Source organism: Ahaetulla prasina, chromosome 6 (genome assembly GCF_028640845.1).
Source record: "Ahaetulla prasina isolate Xishuangbanna chromosome 6, ASM2864084v1, whole genome shotgun sequence".
Taxonomy (NCBI): domain Eukaryota; kingdom Metazoa; phylum Chordata; class Lepidosauria; order Squamata; family Colubridae; genus Ahaetulla; species Ahaetulla prasina.
Window position 1 is genome coordinate 51,164,534 of NC_080544.1, and position 18,495 is coordinate 51,183,028.

General features: G+C 34.5%; 1 protein-coding gene across 2 annotated transcripts in view; it reads right to left on the minus strand.

The window, feature by feature from the left end:
- The window catches only part of ATRNL1 (attractin like 1), a 618,957-nt gene that overhangs the window by 350,385 nt on the left and 250,077 nt on the right, over positions 1–18,495 (minus strand). For both annotated transcript variants that reach the window (XM_058187058.1, XM_058187059.1), the window contains exon 26: positions 9,010–9,088. In XM_058187058.1, coding sequence (XP_058043041.1) covers positions 9,010–9,088 — 79 coding nt within the window. The remainder of the gene's footprint in view (positions 1–9,009; positions 9,089–18,495) is intronic.

Genomic DNA, 18,495 nt, shown 5'->3' on the forward strand with positions numbered 1-18,495 from the left:
AGCCGGACTGGAACGGGTCTAGATAGACAGCTTCCTCCAGGTGCCGGGGAGCTGCCATGCAACCACACTCTCTACAACCTTCGCCAGAAAGCGAAGGTTGGAGACTGGACGGTAATTTCCCAAAATAGCTGGGTCCAGGGAAGGCTTCTTCAGGAGAGGTCTCACCACCGCCTCTTTCAAGGCGGCGGGGAAGACCCCTTCAACTAAAGAAGCATTTATAATCCCCTGGAGCCAGCCTCGTGTCACTTCCTGAGCAGCCAGCACTAACAAGGAAGGACACGGGTCCAGTAAACATGTAGTTGCATGCAACTTCCCCAGCAACCTGTCCACGTCCTCGAGAGCCACAGAATCAAACTCATCCCAAATAACCTCAACAAGACGTGTCTCCGCCATCTCGGCTGGATCATCGCAATCATGGTCCAAGCCATCACGAAGCTGAACAATTTTATCGTATAGATAACCGTTAAACTCCTCAGCTTGTCCCCATAGGGGGTCATCCCGTCCCTCCTGTTGAAGGAGGGAACGGGTCACCCGAAACAGGGCGGCCGGGCGGTTATCTGCCGATGCAATGAGGGTGGAAACGTAGGAACGTTTCGCCTCCCTCATTGCCACTAGGTAGGTCTTAGTAAAAGACCTCACTAGTGTCCGATCAGCCTCGGAACGGCTGGACCTCCAAATACTCTCTAGGCGTCTTCGCCGGCGTTTCATCTCTCTCAGCTCCTCAGAAAACCAGGGAGCCAATTGAGATCTATGCCGGGTCAGAGGCCGCAAAGGCACGACATGGTCCAAAGCCCCAGCCGCGGCCCGTTCCCAAACCGCAACCAGTTCTTCAGTCGTGCCGTGGGTAATATCCTCAGGAAACGGCCCAAGCTCCGTTAGGAACCTCTCCGGGTCCATCAGGCGCCTGGGACGGAACCAACGTTCCCCGTCTCCCTGCGGCGGGGAGTGGCGGTCCAAAAGTCTAGGCGAAGAAGGAAATGATCTGACCATGACACCGGTTCTTTCACTATATCTCCTAAATCCAGATCATTTACCCACTGACCAGAGATAAAAATCAAGTCTACCGCGCCTCCCCCAATGTGTGTAGGGCCATCAGTTACCTGAATCAGGTCCAAGGCCGTCATGGAGGCCTGGAATTCCTGAACCACCGTTGATGACAAGCCGGCCAATGGCAGGTTGAAATCTCCCAAGACCAAAAGTCTGGGAATCTCAACCGCCACGCCAGCAAGCACCTCTAGTAGCTCAGGTAGGGCTGTAGTCACGCAGCAAGGAGCCAGGTACGTGATCAACAGCCCCATCTGATTCCGATGGCCCCACTTCACAAGGAGGGATTCACAACCAGCTATCTGAGGTACAGTGGACTCCCTCGGCTCCAGACTCTCTTTAATCACAACCACCACCACCCCACCCCTACCTTGGGCCCTCGGCTGATGGAATGCACGGAAACCCGGAGGGCACAGTTCTACCAGGGGTACACCCCCCTCTGTGCCCAACCAGGTCTCCGTAACGCCCATAATGTCCGCGGACTCCCTCTGAATAAGGTCACAAATCAGGGGAGCCTTGTTAACCACGGACCGGGCATTGCAAAGCATCAGCCGAAGACCCAAGCTCTGAGGGTCTTGACCATCCGGGGAACGAGTGAGGACTGAGGGGCCGGAGCACGTGATCGCTTTTAAACATTGAACACGTGCTCCCGAAGAATCATGCGGCCCCCTGCCTCGGCCATAATGTTTTGTATGCTCTAGTTAGTAGTGTAGAGTTTTTGGAAAAGAAGCTGCGTAAAATTAGTTTTACAACTTTTAAAGCCTTTTTTGCTATGTAGTTGCAAAACTACATAAGGTTGGCATTAAGGTTGAAATGTGATTGCTTTGGAGGAGAAGGTTCAAGAAGCAAGAATCTATGGTGGAATCTCCAGTTAAAGTGGTTAAAAAAGAGTGAAAAAGACTGGTGAATTTGGGAGGTTTTGCAGAAAAGGAAGGGATGGAAGCCACACCTCACCTAGATCCTGCCCCCAGGAATTCCTGATGCCTTTATGAAGACATTTCCAAGAGAATGTAGTCAGTCAAGGCAAGATTCTTGTAAATAGGCATGCAACAACAAAAAAGCAATTCTGTTCATCTCACAGTATTGTTCTGGTTCCTTGTGCCTTACAGAATTTAAAATTATTTGGAAGAGAACAAACTGGAATAGAGAAGATTAAAAGTATAACATTAATATAATTCAATATAATTATATTAATAAGTTATACCAGAGGTGTCAAACTCACATCATCATAGCAGCGTCTCGTGATGTATCAGGGCTTTTTCCCCCTTTGCTACACCGGGCGTGGACATGGCTACCATGTGACACATCCAGCCCATGGTTTGGGAATTTGACAGCCCTGAGTTATACTATTCATCTTCTCTATTGCCTACCATTCCTGTCCTATTGTTTTCCTTCGTTATAGCCAATTAATATAGTTATTACAACTAATACTCATATATATGCTTATATATTGTATAATTATGTCATATTTATTCTTATATATACTGTGTGACAAAAATAAATAAATAAAAATATTACCACAGCAAAACTCTTTCCCACTTTTGCCATCTATGATGCTATCTACTGTCATTGTTGATTTTTTTTTACATGTACTGCTTCAAATTTTAAATTGAAAAAATTATGTTCTGAGCTACTTCATGTTAGGAGTTTTGCATTGGTGACAATTTCCACCTCCTAGATCCCTGGTTCTTCCCCTTCCTTGCAGCTGACAAGCCACCATCAATGATCTCATGCTTGGCTATGGTGGTAGCATATTGATCAGTATTGGTCATTTTTGTTACCTTAACATGACAAGGAAGGGATAGCAATGGGGAGACTGGAAGAAGCAAAATATACATTTTGGCACATTTCCCTTGGAAATGTTAGCACATTACCCTTGGCACATTACCTGCATTTATAGATGCATGGAACCTCTGGTTGACTATAGTGATAACAACAGGCTGTTGCAAGCTATGAAGGTTGAGAAGAGATTAAAAGTGGAAACAGCAAGACTGAAGAAATACACTGAAAGACTTCAACATTTTATAAATATTACTTTGTGCACTGGAGTGTTTCATATCCAATGCCTGGGGAATTAGTGATGAACCTCTAGCAATCTGCACCAATAAATAGCTTTGCTAAATTGTTTGGCTGCCTATTTCCTTCTGTTCATATAATTGTATAATTTTGTTTCTTATTTAAATTAAAATTGTAAGATAAATAGTGCTTCTTCTGGGGGGATAGTGATATTAAAACAACTTAGGGAATGTAAGAAGGTAAGATCAGAAATTATTCATCATTAATTACCAGTCTATACCAACAAGATTCAAAAGAAGTATTAGAAGCAGTCTTTCCTAAATAGAAATTGCCTGGGTATAATATTAGAGAAGAACCTTCAAATATGTAAACATACTGTTAAATAATATAGCCGTATATTAAATGCATCAGTGTTTTAATTCCATTTCACCTTTAATTAAGCCTCTCCAAAGAAAAGCATACTATAACATATTAGAATAAGAAGTCAACATTACTTTATCTAATAGGACTTTTAAATGTCCTGAAATCTTGATCTAGAAGAAAATATTTTATATGAATGTTCAGGTCAACAGTCTGAAAAATAGTTCAGTAGAAAATATTAAGCTCCAATCTTTTAGATACACGTATCACTTCATAATTATACTTTAAGTATTGACACATACACAAAAAAACCCGCAAGGATTACATTTTTCTTGATCAATATTATTATTTTGCCCAATAGATTCATGGAATGCCATATTCTAAAAAATAGCTTTCTCTGAATAGCATGGAGAATAAATAAAGGAAAAATTATTATTGTGGTTTTGACTGGAAAAGTATCAGTTATGTAACTAAATTGTCATTAACTTTGTATAATAAATCTCAGTTAACTATTTTCAAAACTCATATTTTTATGAGTCTCATATTTATTTCCCAGAATATTATTTGAGAAGATAAATTTCACTGTGGTTTTATGGTTATTATTATCTATTATTGTTATAAAATAAGAAAATTCTATATTTAAAAATATATATTGTTCCTGACAATATGTAAAATCAAAGAAGAATTTTGAATCAACATTCTTAAGAAATAAATCGAAGTGCTATATTTTTTAAATTTGTTAACTGGATATATCTGCAGATCTGTAAGTTGCATGAAGAACACCAATTACCATTAGTCTCACAAAGTTATAGTCATATTATCTTACCAGAAACATATGTTAAATATGCAGGACACAGATTCCATATAACAATACATTGCTGCCAGCTACGTTTATGGCTATCCGCATTTAGAGATGCTATTTTCTGGTTATCATAATACCAGCCATTCAAAATCAAAGGCACCTTCAGTTGAGATTTAACAAAAACCCATCTTAGAAAAATAAGTCTAATTGCAGGAGAGGAGCATATTAAATATGTTCAGCAATGTAGTCAAAATAATAAAACAGAAAGCTGACCAATAATATCAAAGGAAAAACTTCTATCAGGAAACATCGTCTAAAAACTTTCAATTTGTCATTTTTTAATTTTCTCTAAAAGGTCAGATGTTAAATGCACACTAAAAAAAACTCTATTGCATCCAGTAGCACATGGCAAGGGATATAAAGGTGTAGTATCCATCTATGTTAATTGGTTTGGCTGATAGCTTTAACCCAGCACTCAGTCAACATGTCTTAAATGGTGCATGACCACATGGTTCGCCTACTTTTGAAATTTTTTTAAAATTATCTTTTTCTATGTTTGCCAACATACTACTCTAAGGTAAAGGTAAAGGTTCCCCTCGCACATAAGTGCTAGTCGTTCCTGACTCTAGGGGGCGGAGCTCATCTCCGTTTCAAAGCCAAAGAGCCAGTGCTGTCCGAAGACATCTCCGTAGTCATGTGGCTGGCATGAGTCAATGCTAAAGGCGCACGGAACGCTGTTACCTTCCCACCAAAGGTGGTCCCTATTTTTTCTACCTGCATTTTTACGTGCTTTCGAAACTGCTAGGTTGGCAGAAGCTGGGACAAGTAACGGGAGCTCACCCTGTCACACGCCAGCACTAGGGATTCGAACCGCTGAGCTGCCAACCTTTCAATCGACAAGCTCAACGTCCTAGCCCCTGAGCCACCGCATCCCTACTCTATCAAGTAGCAAACTAGTTTCGTCAAATGGATGATGTCTAATTAATCAAGGTTCTAAAAATGCAAGCAAACTATAAAGGATGTTAAAAAAAATTCCTTGAAAAGGTAAAATGGCAATCAGGAAATCAAATGTAACAGTGATGTTCATTGGAATATAATACGTGTTCAATTTTCAGTACCAAACAGTTGAAACGTCTTAAATAATAATTAAAATTGTAATACTGTATCTTAAAATCAGTGTCAATTATTTTGCAGCAAATATCTATAAAGTCAGAGCGTTAATGTAAAATAGAAAGTGCCAATATTTATTTAGTAAATAAATTAATACATACAACAAAGCCTTTTTTGTATAATGTCACTGATATTGTGTTATAATCTTTACTGAAATGAACAATTTCTGCAATAAATTATTTTTAAAATTTGTATATGATTTAAAATTATGGCATATAAATTTATTAATAATAGTGAGTAGATCTTAGTGTTTGTACTACTGAGGAACAAAACTCTACAATTCACAATCTCCAGTAATTAAAAATGATTTATTTTTTCCTGTATATAAGTATACTTGATTTATCAAAACTCAAGCAGAAAGCAAAAAACCAACCAAAAAGACCGTACCTCAAATTTTTACTTTTGCTATCTATCAATTTTATCATTATGAAAAATGTGAATCTTGTGTTTCTGCAATATTGAATGAATGAGAAGTGAACACCAACATTTTATTACATAACAACACATAAAATTTTCTGTTTTCTGATAGCAAACACTAGTTTCTGGATATCTGCCTACTTATTGCATAGAAAAAATGGCAAGCAATGAAATGAAGAGTTTGGCTCTGAAAATTCCCTGAATCAGTCTCAGAAAAAAAAAATGTGAAGCAAGAAGTCTGCCTGCTTTAGCACTTGTCTTTAAGCTAAAATGAACCATTTATTAACCAGTTTCCTATTATATAACACATTTCTGATATATATGGGCAGCCCAGCTACATTATTCTTGCTTTTAACAGTATGCATCTCCACATGTACATGAAACATATTTTTTACATGTTAGACTTAATATGCCTGCTGGATTTGACCCGAATGTTTTCAATAAGGGACATTGTTTTTTCAAATGGATAAAGTGTATCCATCAATTAATTTTCTGCACACATTTTGTCCCACTTTTTCTCATTTAATAATTCTCTTAATTTATTCTATTATAAATTAGTACATCAAGTATGTCTTGATGTTTTTATATTGTACTGGTGTGAAACTGAGGAAGGGCTAAACAGACTCCATGAATTATTATTTTCTCCACAACTATTGCTTAGCCTTTTACATACAATAAATAGTAACGTTGAATTATTATTTTTATCTAATATAGCTGTACACTTCTTAGGATTAATTAAAATTTTATTTGAGTTTATTATCATATCAGAATTATATAAATTTTAAGCAAAACGATAAAGTTAGATTATTTTTATTTGAAAGATTTGTATGGCCAGCCATGTTAAAACTTTTGGAGGCTCAGAAGTTCCTTGGTAATGGTAGAAGTTATTTTTGAGTCCTTTTCCAAAGGAAGTACCCTTAAATATAAATGTTTATGTGTGTATGTTCTTGCTAGATATACCGACAGATAGTAAACACATATAGCAACCAAAGTTACATCTTGAAGTTGGTGTGTTGCCAAAGATCACACAAGAGTAGTAGTATACCTTCATAAATTAGGTATACATAATCTGTCCAAAAGGGATGAAGGTTGTTCATAAAGTTATAATTGGTTTGCTTTAAGGTTACATATAAATACCAGGTGTCAGAAGAAAACCATATTGTCTTGTCACCAATCAGCTTGAAGATGATCTTCCATTTGAATCTTTAAGAAGGCTGAATTTCTGAATTAGTACGCTTTTAAAGCATCACATTTTCTAGTGTAATATTTGTTCAAAGTTTATTAAGCAGTGCTAGACCTTGATTGTACATCAATATATCATTTGTAAATCAATTTTCTTGAGATTAAATATTTTCTTCAAGAGTCCAAAATACTATTAATTTCTCTCTATTAAGAATATTATAAATAGACCTAATTAAAATAATTAAGATAATGGATAAATTACATTATTACTATTACCCTTCTACAGTAATCAAACATTACTGGAAAAATTACAAAAAGGGTATGGAATATATTAACTTAAAGACATGTCTTTTCAGAGGTATAAAAATAGATAAATCATAAAGTAAAATATTTTTGTAGTCTCTTATAATTAATTAACAGCACAATTTTATTCTGATTATATGTAACTGGTGCTAAATGCTGTTAAAAGTATCTATCAACACTTAAAGTGTTTTCCTACTGCACCCTATTGAAGAAATAAATTTACTGTATCTTCTTGATGCGAGTTTATGACCCATCTCCACAAAAAGTACAACCCATTCCTTGTGAGAACTTACATTCTTTTCTTAGCGTACCTTCTTTCTGAAAGTTCCCAGAAAAAGAAATACAGATAGTCCTCAATTTGCAACTGGTTGACCTCAATCCAAATTTCTGAACATCAGACCCCATTCATGGTCACATAACCAAACTTTGAGTGCCTAGCAACATGGTGGTATTGCGGCCATTTTCAGCATCCCACATTAGTATGATCACATTTTATAGCAGTTTTGAAACCATTCAAAACCATTCACATAGCAAACCGTTGGTTCATTTTATGACCACCATAGTCACTTAATGATCACTACAAACAAATCATAAACTGACCTGTTTTATAACCCTCAGGACATACCACTGTAATGGAGAGGCTCCATTATGGCTGTATGTTGAGGACTATCTGTAGTTCTCTATGAAGAAAAAAAACTGTGTTGTGTGAGGAATTAACTTCACAATGAAAAATTAGAATCGTAAATATCTAGAATGAAAACTGACATAATGAAGAATGTCAGATAAATAAAAATGTAGAAAAATTAAAAATGATTATTATTATAAAAAGATATGCACATAACTTAAATATCAGAATAAACCTGCTGTGTGATGGGATGAACTTCCATCATTTGTGCCAGCTCCTTCCCACCTATCAGTTTGAAAGCAGGCAAACTCAAGAAGTTAAATAGGTACCACTTCGATGGGCACATTAACGGAGCCATGGAAGGAAGTCCAACCGGACGTCCCCTGGACCCAGTGATTTCACTGACTAATCTGTTGAAACTGTGTTATGTGATCACCTTTGTTCATCCCACCTTGGTGGGTGTTGGTAGGAATTATATAATTCCTGCATGATTTTGAATCTTGTAGAATATCTGAAGTGTATGATGAATTAATAATCTCTAGCAAGTTTTCTGTTTTCATGAAATGTTAGGAAGGGCGGGGATAAATTCAAAGAGAGACAGAGGTGAGTCTATTGAATCCAGTTTCATTCTACGTATATGAAAAGAGAATACAGTATATACAAAAATATACAGATACACAAAAGCTTAAATCTTTGACTGTTATTTCAACAAGGGAAATTCAAATTCCATCACCACATATTTAATATAGTAATAAATTATACATTTGAAATAAATAGACTAAAAGTAAAAAACAAGTGGTTCTATAAAAGTGTATACGATTTTTTAAAAAAGCATTTCAAATTAGCAGATATTTGTCATCTTGAGAAATATCAAGATTAGGCATAATTTAAAAGGAACAATTCAAATATAGAAATGATATTTTTGAAGTGTGTAGCATATACCAAACTAACTACATTTCCATATGCAAAGAAAATGTGATGTTCTGGCATTTTTAAAAAAATCATCCATTTCACAAGCATGATAGGCAGATTGCATGTTTAGAATTCTCTCTGAGTAAAGGAGGAAAAAAAGTGAAAATAATATTCATACCTCTCTCCGTCGAGAAGCCCAACAGGTTTGCTTGATTTTCCAGACCACAGCAGCCACCAGTAGCAGTGACAAGAAACAACTGCAATTGTAAAATATAAAAAAATAATTTAGAGTTGAGAATGTTTTACACCACATGTGTAAAACAAATTTAACTTCATAGTTTGAAAAAGAGAATTTTAAGAACATCAAACAAAAATATTAAACATATACTAGCTACCCAGTATTACATAACCAGAATTTCCTAAAGTATTGTGATAAATGAAAACAACACAGTATTTGCATTTGTTTATTTGAAGGCTTTCTGCTAATCATGTCACTTACTATACCAGAAATGAAACTAATACAAATCTAAGAAAAATTACAATAAAATTAAAACAGCAGACTGTAATCTTCAGAATAATAAATTGTATTATTCTCCTAAGAATTCTTTTTTTAAAATCCACAATGTGAGAGATTAAATATAGGTTAAGAACACCAACATCATAATAACGTGAATGCCAAATAAGTTTCTTTAGGAATAATTTTACAATTATCTGATCAGATCTGGAAAAAATGCAACACAACTTAATACAACACAACTTTGCAACTAACAACAACAAAATACAACGTCATCAACATCTCAAAGAAAGGATGGAATCATATAGCAATATAAAGGATTTCTTGGCAACAAAAATATCATGGAACTAAAATATTCCACAACCGTGATGAATAGTACAAAGAAAGGGAAAGAGAATGTAAATTTCATATACAAGGTGCATTATTTCTTATTGTATCTACAAAAGCTTTGAAGAAATCTGTGGATTGTTATAATGATGAGAAATCAATTCCTATAACAATGTTTAATTGAATTAAAGATTAAGACTGTTAAAAGTAAAACGGAAGAAGTTGGTTTATTTGTTCAATATTAAAATAAGACAATTGCTATTTTTTTTTCTTGCTTGTATTGCACTTCAGTGCAGTTTATCATCTAGAAAACAGCAGCCTTTGCGGAAAGAATGATTTGGTTTATCTACATCTTGGAAATTAGACAGCCATTTATAATGTGTAGTATTTAATTTCACACACACTGTAAAGCTTCTGATCTGTGAAATTTCAAATATGTCAATGGGGAGCTTAGCATACTATCTTCTATGAAATTCTACTCTGAATTTCAGACTAATACCTAGTGATGTAAAAAAGAATACAACAACTTACAGCAACAACTGGGACCAGAAGTTCATCACTAAGAGTATTATCTTTTTCAAAAAAGTCTATAGGTCCTACGCAATGCTTGGCCAGTAGATAATATTAGCTAGAATAATCTAGCCCCTTTCCAATTAACCACCAACTTCCCTGGGTTGTTATCAGAGGTGGTATTCACTTACCGTCACTTGCATGTGCCACCTCCACACATGCACAGGATCTTCCAGCAGTGGTGGGATTCAAGTAATTTAACAACCGGTTCTCTGCCCTAATGATTTCTTCCAATAACCAGTTTGCCAAACTGCTCAGACAGTTAACAACCGGTTTTCCTGAAGTGGTGCAAACTGGCAGAATCCCACCACCGGATGTGATGATGTCCAGGTGGGTGGCCGGAGTCTCCAACCACCACCATTACCAGTTGGCCCGAACTGGATAGAACTGGCTGAATACCACCACTGGTTGTTATCTAGTAAATCAAGCTTTTCTAGGCAAAGCAGTAAAAAGATTTTGCTTAGCTCTAATGTACAGGACAGTTTAACAACTCATAAATTAGACCAGAATTGTTAAACTGTCCTGTACATTAGAGCTAAACAAAACTTTTTTCTGCTCTGTCTAGAAAAGTTGACTTCTTTAGTCACAATAGGAAAAAATGCCCAGAGTCCATTTAGCTGGGATCAATATTTGTATCCATGGAACCCTGACAAATTCACATGCTGAGTTGTACAGATTGTCCAGTCAGAGAAGGGGAAAACTGAGAATATATCTTTTAGCTTTATATCTATTTCTATGGACACATCTTTAGTATAGGAAGAAAACAACAAATTAAAATCAGCAATGAAAACATCAACAAAAAACCAAACAGATCTTGTCTCAAGTAGCACACATATCTACACCACTCAAAAAATAGGTTCACAATTTTCTACTTCAATGTCAGGGGGTGGGAGAAAAACACATTTTTAATGCTTTGCACAAAGCTATCAGTAGCTGCCTGAGAATTAAGCATATAATGCTACTGATTTATTATTCATATTTTGAATAATATTTTCAAAATATTATTCATATTTTGAATAAATTATGGATTATTCCCTATTTTTAAATGTATGCTTATTTAGATGAAAACCTGAGAACAAATCAGCCCAATTCTAACACAAGTGTGGCTAGTAAATTTAGAATTCCAACTAATACCTGTTAATTAGCTAAGGGATACTGTTATTTAATATTGTTTTAATTAACTATATGCCATATTAGCAATATTAAGAAAAGGGAATTGAATGAAAAAAACCCCAATAATCTCTAACTAATACTTTCACTATCATCCACACTCAAGGGGATAACTATCAAACTCTTTCTCTCTATGTTGTCAGTTCTCTGAGTAATGCAGCCAGGAGCAAATTTTCTAACCTTTTATTATCAAGAAGTATCTACCAGCTCAAAGGGAATTCTTTATATTAAACCTTTTTTCCATATTTTTTCCCTTACATTCCCAAACTATTGCATTCCTTAAGACTTTTAATTTAAACTTAATTAAATTGTATTATTTAGGGCAGATTTCCAAGTTTATGATATTCAGATGTTGAGAACCATGAGCTCTATTACATAGGTTAGTGTTATGATGCTGCAACTTTAAAAACCCATATTCCTGGAATAGCCATAATCATGGTTTTTGTTAAAAAATAATACAGTCTTTTGTTTTGTTCTACTTAGATATTTATCAGATTAAGATGTTTCTCAGATTACTAAGAAGTCCTGGACCACTTCTTCCTTGCTTTACAAACTTTCCTTCCATCCTTGATGTCTGCCATTTCGTCTTCCCTGTAAATGTCTCCCTTTTCCTTTCATTGTAATTTCCTCTGCCAAGTGAGAATGAGATCATAGACACCTTGAAAAGCAAACATAATTTGTTTATAAGCAAAAGGAACACAGAGGCTTCATAAGGTAAGCCTGGTTATCTGTTAGTAACTGCACTCTGGCACCTATCTACCAGGTATCATGTAGTTTAGTAACCCATACTTTGAGAATTACTGTCTCTTCATTTTGTAAGCCCTAAACAGAGCAAATAGATAAGCGTATTTACCTTTTGGTAAATAAACATATTATGAATTTTTGTTCTTTTTAATATCTGTAACAGGGGTGCAAATGTGTAGCTCAAAACGAACGAACTACCCCCCGGACTTCGTCAGCTTCCGGACCTTCGGACCTTCCGCCGCGAGCTTAAAACATACTTATTTAATTGCGCAGGATTGAGTTAGATTTTAAATTTATGGGTTTTAAATTGGGTTTTATTCTTATATTTTTAATTATTGGGCTTTTAGAATAAGTTTTTTAATTGTTTTTATATTGTATTTATGTGTTTTTATGAAGAATAAGAAAATGTATATGTGGAATGCAAGTCAGATCACGTACTTTAATGAAGTAATATTTTATTTGCAAGCTGTATATCTGAAAATGTTTATAGTCTAACTTCCATTGAAGTAAGTGATGAAATACCAATTGATTACAGAGACGGAGTGCATAGTGTGTTTCTCAGCATGAGAAATATCCAGAATAGGATATTTATGCTTCAGTGTACAAAACAACAGCAAACCATCTGGCTATCCTAATTATAACCATATTAACTTTTTTAAAACAACTTTCATTTCCATATAAAATGGGACAATGTTCAAATACAGGCCTCTTTTCTTTTTTCTCCCCCCCCCTTCTCCCCCCCCCCATATATATTCAAAGCATTCCCTAGTGTACTGCATGGCAGCAAATTTTGTTCAGATATGCTAATAGGGACAACCAGGATATATGATAGAACCTCTTCTATTATTACTATATTGTATTGGCAGATAACTGAGTTTGAAGATTATTGCTCAAGGTTATAATGAATTATATCTTCTATAAATTACTTGCCCATTGTAACTGAATTAATGTAGCTATTTTAAATATTACTTTATACTAGTAGTCAGTTTGCTTGAATGTGAAACGTATCTCTGGATTTTCTCCAGGCTTTAAAGGCTTGGCATAATTGTTTCAAGTCTATTGTCTGCTACCTATGCACTTCCGCCAGGATAACATAAAAACCATATTCATGGAAACAAAAGGTTTTCATAGTTTTGCTTTGTATATTCCAAGAGACAAATGAGACGAAATGCTAAACAAAATCCAAACATCTTTGTAAGGAGATTCTCTTATTTATAAATGGCTAATTCTAGAGAAAAATTAATATTAATTTTGTAACAATATGTAAGGTAGACTTCCAACTATGCTCCCATTGCTCTTTGTCTTTATCGCTATATAGATTTAGTTGTACCCACTGAGTTAGAAATACTAGTAACAAGTTTTCAATCACAGAGTGTTATACACATCAGAATGTCCATTGGAAATTTAATGTCAAGTGCAAGAAATCAAGACTCCAGGCTCTTCAAATGAATATAGGTTTATTATATGCTAATGCTCTCTACAAGAATCTGAACTGCTAACAGTCAAAGTAAAGTGGTGGTATATAAGAGTCAACTGTATTCAAAGTGGACTGGAAAGGACTCAAGATTGATGATGCATTTGACCCCTCCCTCAGGCTCAGCCTGGTAATCTCCTACATTTAGTTCTCTTAGTGTTGATATTTGGCTTCAAAAGAAATTGTGTAATGCAAATATGAGTTTTGATTACAATTGATATCAATCTGATTAAAATACATGCAACATCTTTGTAAACAATTTTGTGTAATAATAAATGGACTCATTTGACAGTAGTATCTAACAAATGTAATAAATAAATAGAATACTCAGAAGATAAAGAGCACTATATAAATAATTATATATTGTATGCTGCTGTAAAGAGCAGCCAAATTCTAAACTTTACATTTGCAAAGACATGCTAAGGGACTTGAAATAATGTTTGGTTCATTTTATTCATTTTATGCTTTTATTATCTGTGATTAAATCAAAATTAGTAATAAATTGCATTATGTCATGGTTCATATATAAAATACTCAAAAGCAAATTTCCAAGCATGAAATATCTATTGCTGGAAGAGAAAATATGCTGTTACCATGATAGCAAAGGAATTAATTTATTATTAATTTTTAAGGACCTATTTCTGATTAGCATAGATAGAGCTGTTGCTAACTAAAAGCAGCTGGACAATACCTCCCTTTTCTATTTAACACAAACAAACAATATACCTTCACTGCAAATATCCAGATGACCACTATGTGTCAACAAAAAAAGTAAAGAAAACTTTAACTCTATGCTGCACGTATAGTTGCCTGTATTTTCCCAGCCAAGATATGATAGACCTATGTAGTACTCATTTTAGAGCACAAAAATGATGTTCAAATCATAAGTAGTATGCCCCTATTTTGTTTTTGAAAGCATAAAACCACTTGAAATCTGGAAAATGTGGTATTTCTCAAATAGCTTCTTGTGTGCTGCATGAGTATTGAATATCTTTGGATTGCTTAAAATTACTTAAATTGTCGCTTTAAATTGATATTTCTCTTTGATATTTGCAAGATTGCTATTCACGTATCATTTTGAAAACATGCACAAATGACTGTTAGAAATGTTTGTACCTCATGAATATTTGATTAAAAATAATAAAATGCTTGTACGGTTAAAAGAAACATCAGATGGAAAGAAATAACTTCATAAACAGAACTGGCCACTTTGTACTTACAATCATCAATTGCCATGAAGTTTGAAAACTAAAGTGAAATGCTCATCTCACACATCAAATATGGGTAATAATTTGAGACTTGCTGCATTTGGCTCAACATAGTTTCTGCCTACTGATAAAGTATTGACATAGAACCATTTTTAATTTTTAACAGCTTTAGAAATAACATTTGTTGCATACTAATCAGCATCCATTCATTATTTAAGCTGCTTGATTTCCAAGGATGGGCTTTTTAATATTATATTGCCATTTTCCAAACAAATGAATCATATTAATATGTTATCTACAGTATAGTTAAACTCCCCTCCCAGCACTCTTCTAAATGACAGTTTCTGCTGCAGTTAATTTTAAGAGTACCAGATCTGAATTACAAAATCTGCACAATTGCTAGATTAATGAAAAGAGAAGTAGCTTCAGTTCAATGATTGTCCAAATTTTTGTAGCCCAGATATGGTAGTTCTAGACAATTTCTCAGGTTTAGACTGAATGTTGACTGACACAATAAAAATGAATATTCCTAGCATATCTCTGACACAGGATATGTCTAATTTCATACTGGATCCAATATAAAAAGATTGTGATCTGGCTGATAAGTCATATAACAACAAAATTAATTCTATTTTTTTTTATTTTCTTTATTTTTTCATTCTTTTCTTTGTGGTATGGGTTACTTATTAGGATGATGGATTCAGATGAATTCCAGAATACTCATGGATTTTCTTGTTAGAGATATATATTGATTTGTTTATTGCTGGATCTAGGATTGAATTTAGCTGGAAATAGAAAGCAGACAAACCTGCAAAACCTGCCTCCTCGGCATGATCATGCAGAACCTACTATAATTCGCTAAAGAGAAAAAAAACTCTAGTTGCATATGGAGGCAGAGGTTTGCTATTTTAAGACATTCCTTAGTACTTGCTGCATCTAAAAATAAGGGAGGGAGTGTTACAAAATTAAGTCTGGGAAGAATTCTACAACTTATTCATATTTTTTCCCAAAAATTTCATCTGTTAACCCAATAGAACAGGGGTGTCAAACTCATGTCGTCATGGCAGTGTCACGTGATGTATCGGGACTAAACCGGATGTGGGCATGGCCAGCAAGTGATGCATCCAGCCCATGGGCCAGGAGTTTGACAGCCCTGCAATAGATGTTTGCTTTCTATTTTCTATCAAGTAGCCCATTCAATCTAAGTCAGTACATAATGATGGCTCCTATTCATTCTTTTAACATGAAATGTCAAAATGTTTATTTAACACTAAGCTGCTGCCTGACAAAACCCACTGACCCCACTCTGAACTGTTTGCTACTACCCTCTCACAGATCTCCTTAGAAAGTGACTGTGACTGTGGTATACAGTAGAACCTGTGGTCATGAAGACTTCTGACCATGACCAAATCAGGTTCCAACCAAAAAATTTACAATTTTTTTTTCACAGCCGATTTTCCCTTCTGCACTGTTTTTTTGGTTTTTGAGGGGTTTGGTTTTTTTTGTAAGCACCAAATTTCCAAAATTAGGTTCGGGTCATGACCAAATTGGTTTGCAACCAAAGTTATGGAACAAATTATGGTTGTGACCAGAGGTTCTATTGTATGTCAGCAATCTCATTCTGGAACTGCATCTACATTTTCAGAGCTAAAGTAGTCCATTTGCTATTTTACTTTGCCATATTATATATCCAGAAATTCCACTCATGCCATTTTTATATTATTTTAACTCCTATGAAAACTATTTCATTTAGATAATGAATGTCTTAGTGGTGGTGCCTAAACTTAACTGAGGGGAAAGCTAAATATTTATGGCCTGAGATATTTCTGCATTACATAGTTTAGCTGCAATACTTTGTGCAGCGCTTTCAACACGAAGAACTTGCTTTTTTCCAGAGAAAACAACCAGCTTAACTTGTAATATATTAGGTTTAAGGTTAGTGAATTTTCCTACTAGCAATTACGCTAAAATAAAAAGGTACTGAGATACTGTGGGATTGTGAATAAGGAACATCAAGTTACTCTCCTTCCTTTTTACCCTTGCTTTTAGTTCCCCTTCTTTTATTAATGTTTATTTTCCTAAGGTTAGTCAAGGACTTTAAAATGGCACTGCTTCAGTGCCCTCCATTTCAAATTTTATTCTTAAACTGCATTGCATACCATGTTGTCTGAAGCCAGTAGCTCCTAATCATTCTTCACCCTGTTGTCAGTACTTTATCACCCTTGCTCTACCTGACAACAAAGGCTACTGCACAGCTGAGAATTTTCAGGCCCATGAAAATTGCCCACTGTGCATGATTAATTGGTAGCTCTGTGCTCTAAGAAGCCATATAGCCATGGCTAACCCAATGCCTCCCCTTTCTACAATTCCCATGTTACTTTCACATATTAGATACAAAAGTTAACTGTATCTGCAAAACAAAACAGGGTTTTTTATATTTAATTCACATATGCAGACCTCAAATTATATTCCTGACATTAATTTCTTGTGCAAAATTTATAATGAATGTGAGCGTATATATTCAAGTAATTACTAATGTCAACATCATTTTTACTTCGAGACACATTCAGGGAATATAATAAAGTACTGCACCTTGTGGAAAGTGAATAATCAAACATGTTATTTTCCTTATCAATAATTACTACATGTTTATGGACCAATTTGCAAATAATAAACGAAATCCCCTGGTACGCTTTTTCAGCTTTGTTTAAAAGCCTAAGATACAGGCACTGTAAAGCTTGATATCACTTGTAATTAAGCACTTACAGCTTCAAACTTATATTATTCAACAGTGGATAGAATAGAAATAAACTAATCTGTCAATTCATTTTTCTATTTCTATTCAGGCATTTTTATTTATTTATAAAATTTATACAAAAACTTTGTTCTATTCTATATTGAATCTATTTCAGTTTTTAAGAAAATTAGCATATTTGTCTAATATATGCATTTTTGTATATATAGTTTGATATCTTACTATGTATTTTTAGAGCTAAAAACTGCACATAATTTTTTTAAAAATGTGGATAAAATTGTAAATTCAACACTGTATTTCACTAAGCATATATTACAAAACTTTCATTAAAAAAACCTAGGGAATTCTATAAAGTTCAATGATACAATATTCAAGATTATATAATTCAAGAAATAAAAAAATTCTATTGGATATCTAGCCATAAAATATGTGAGATAAATAAAATTATAAAACTTATAATTATAGTTGTTATTCTACATTTTATTATAGTCATTAGATATGATATTATATTAATATGGTACATTTTTATTTTTCAATTTTTGGAAAACAATTGGAAAATAATATATCAGTCAAGACATTTATGTTTATTTTTATATTTCCATATCAATATTCAAGTTTTGTTGTCCCTTATTTTGATCGATGTAAAATTTAAATTAGATTTAATGTTTCTATATTAGGGTGAATAATACTTCTTAAATCTTAGAGTTAATTAGCATTTGCAGTCACATTTTATATTCACTGCATATGAGATAACAAATTGTGTCCAATTAAAGTTTTATTGTTTCTTCCCCCCAACATCTTAGCAGAAGGTCACTATGCTACCACATCAGATCTCACTTAAGAGGGTTGTTTTGGGGTGTGGAGGTGTCACTCACCTTTGCCTTTATTTTTTATTACTGACA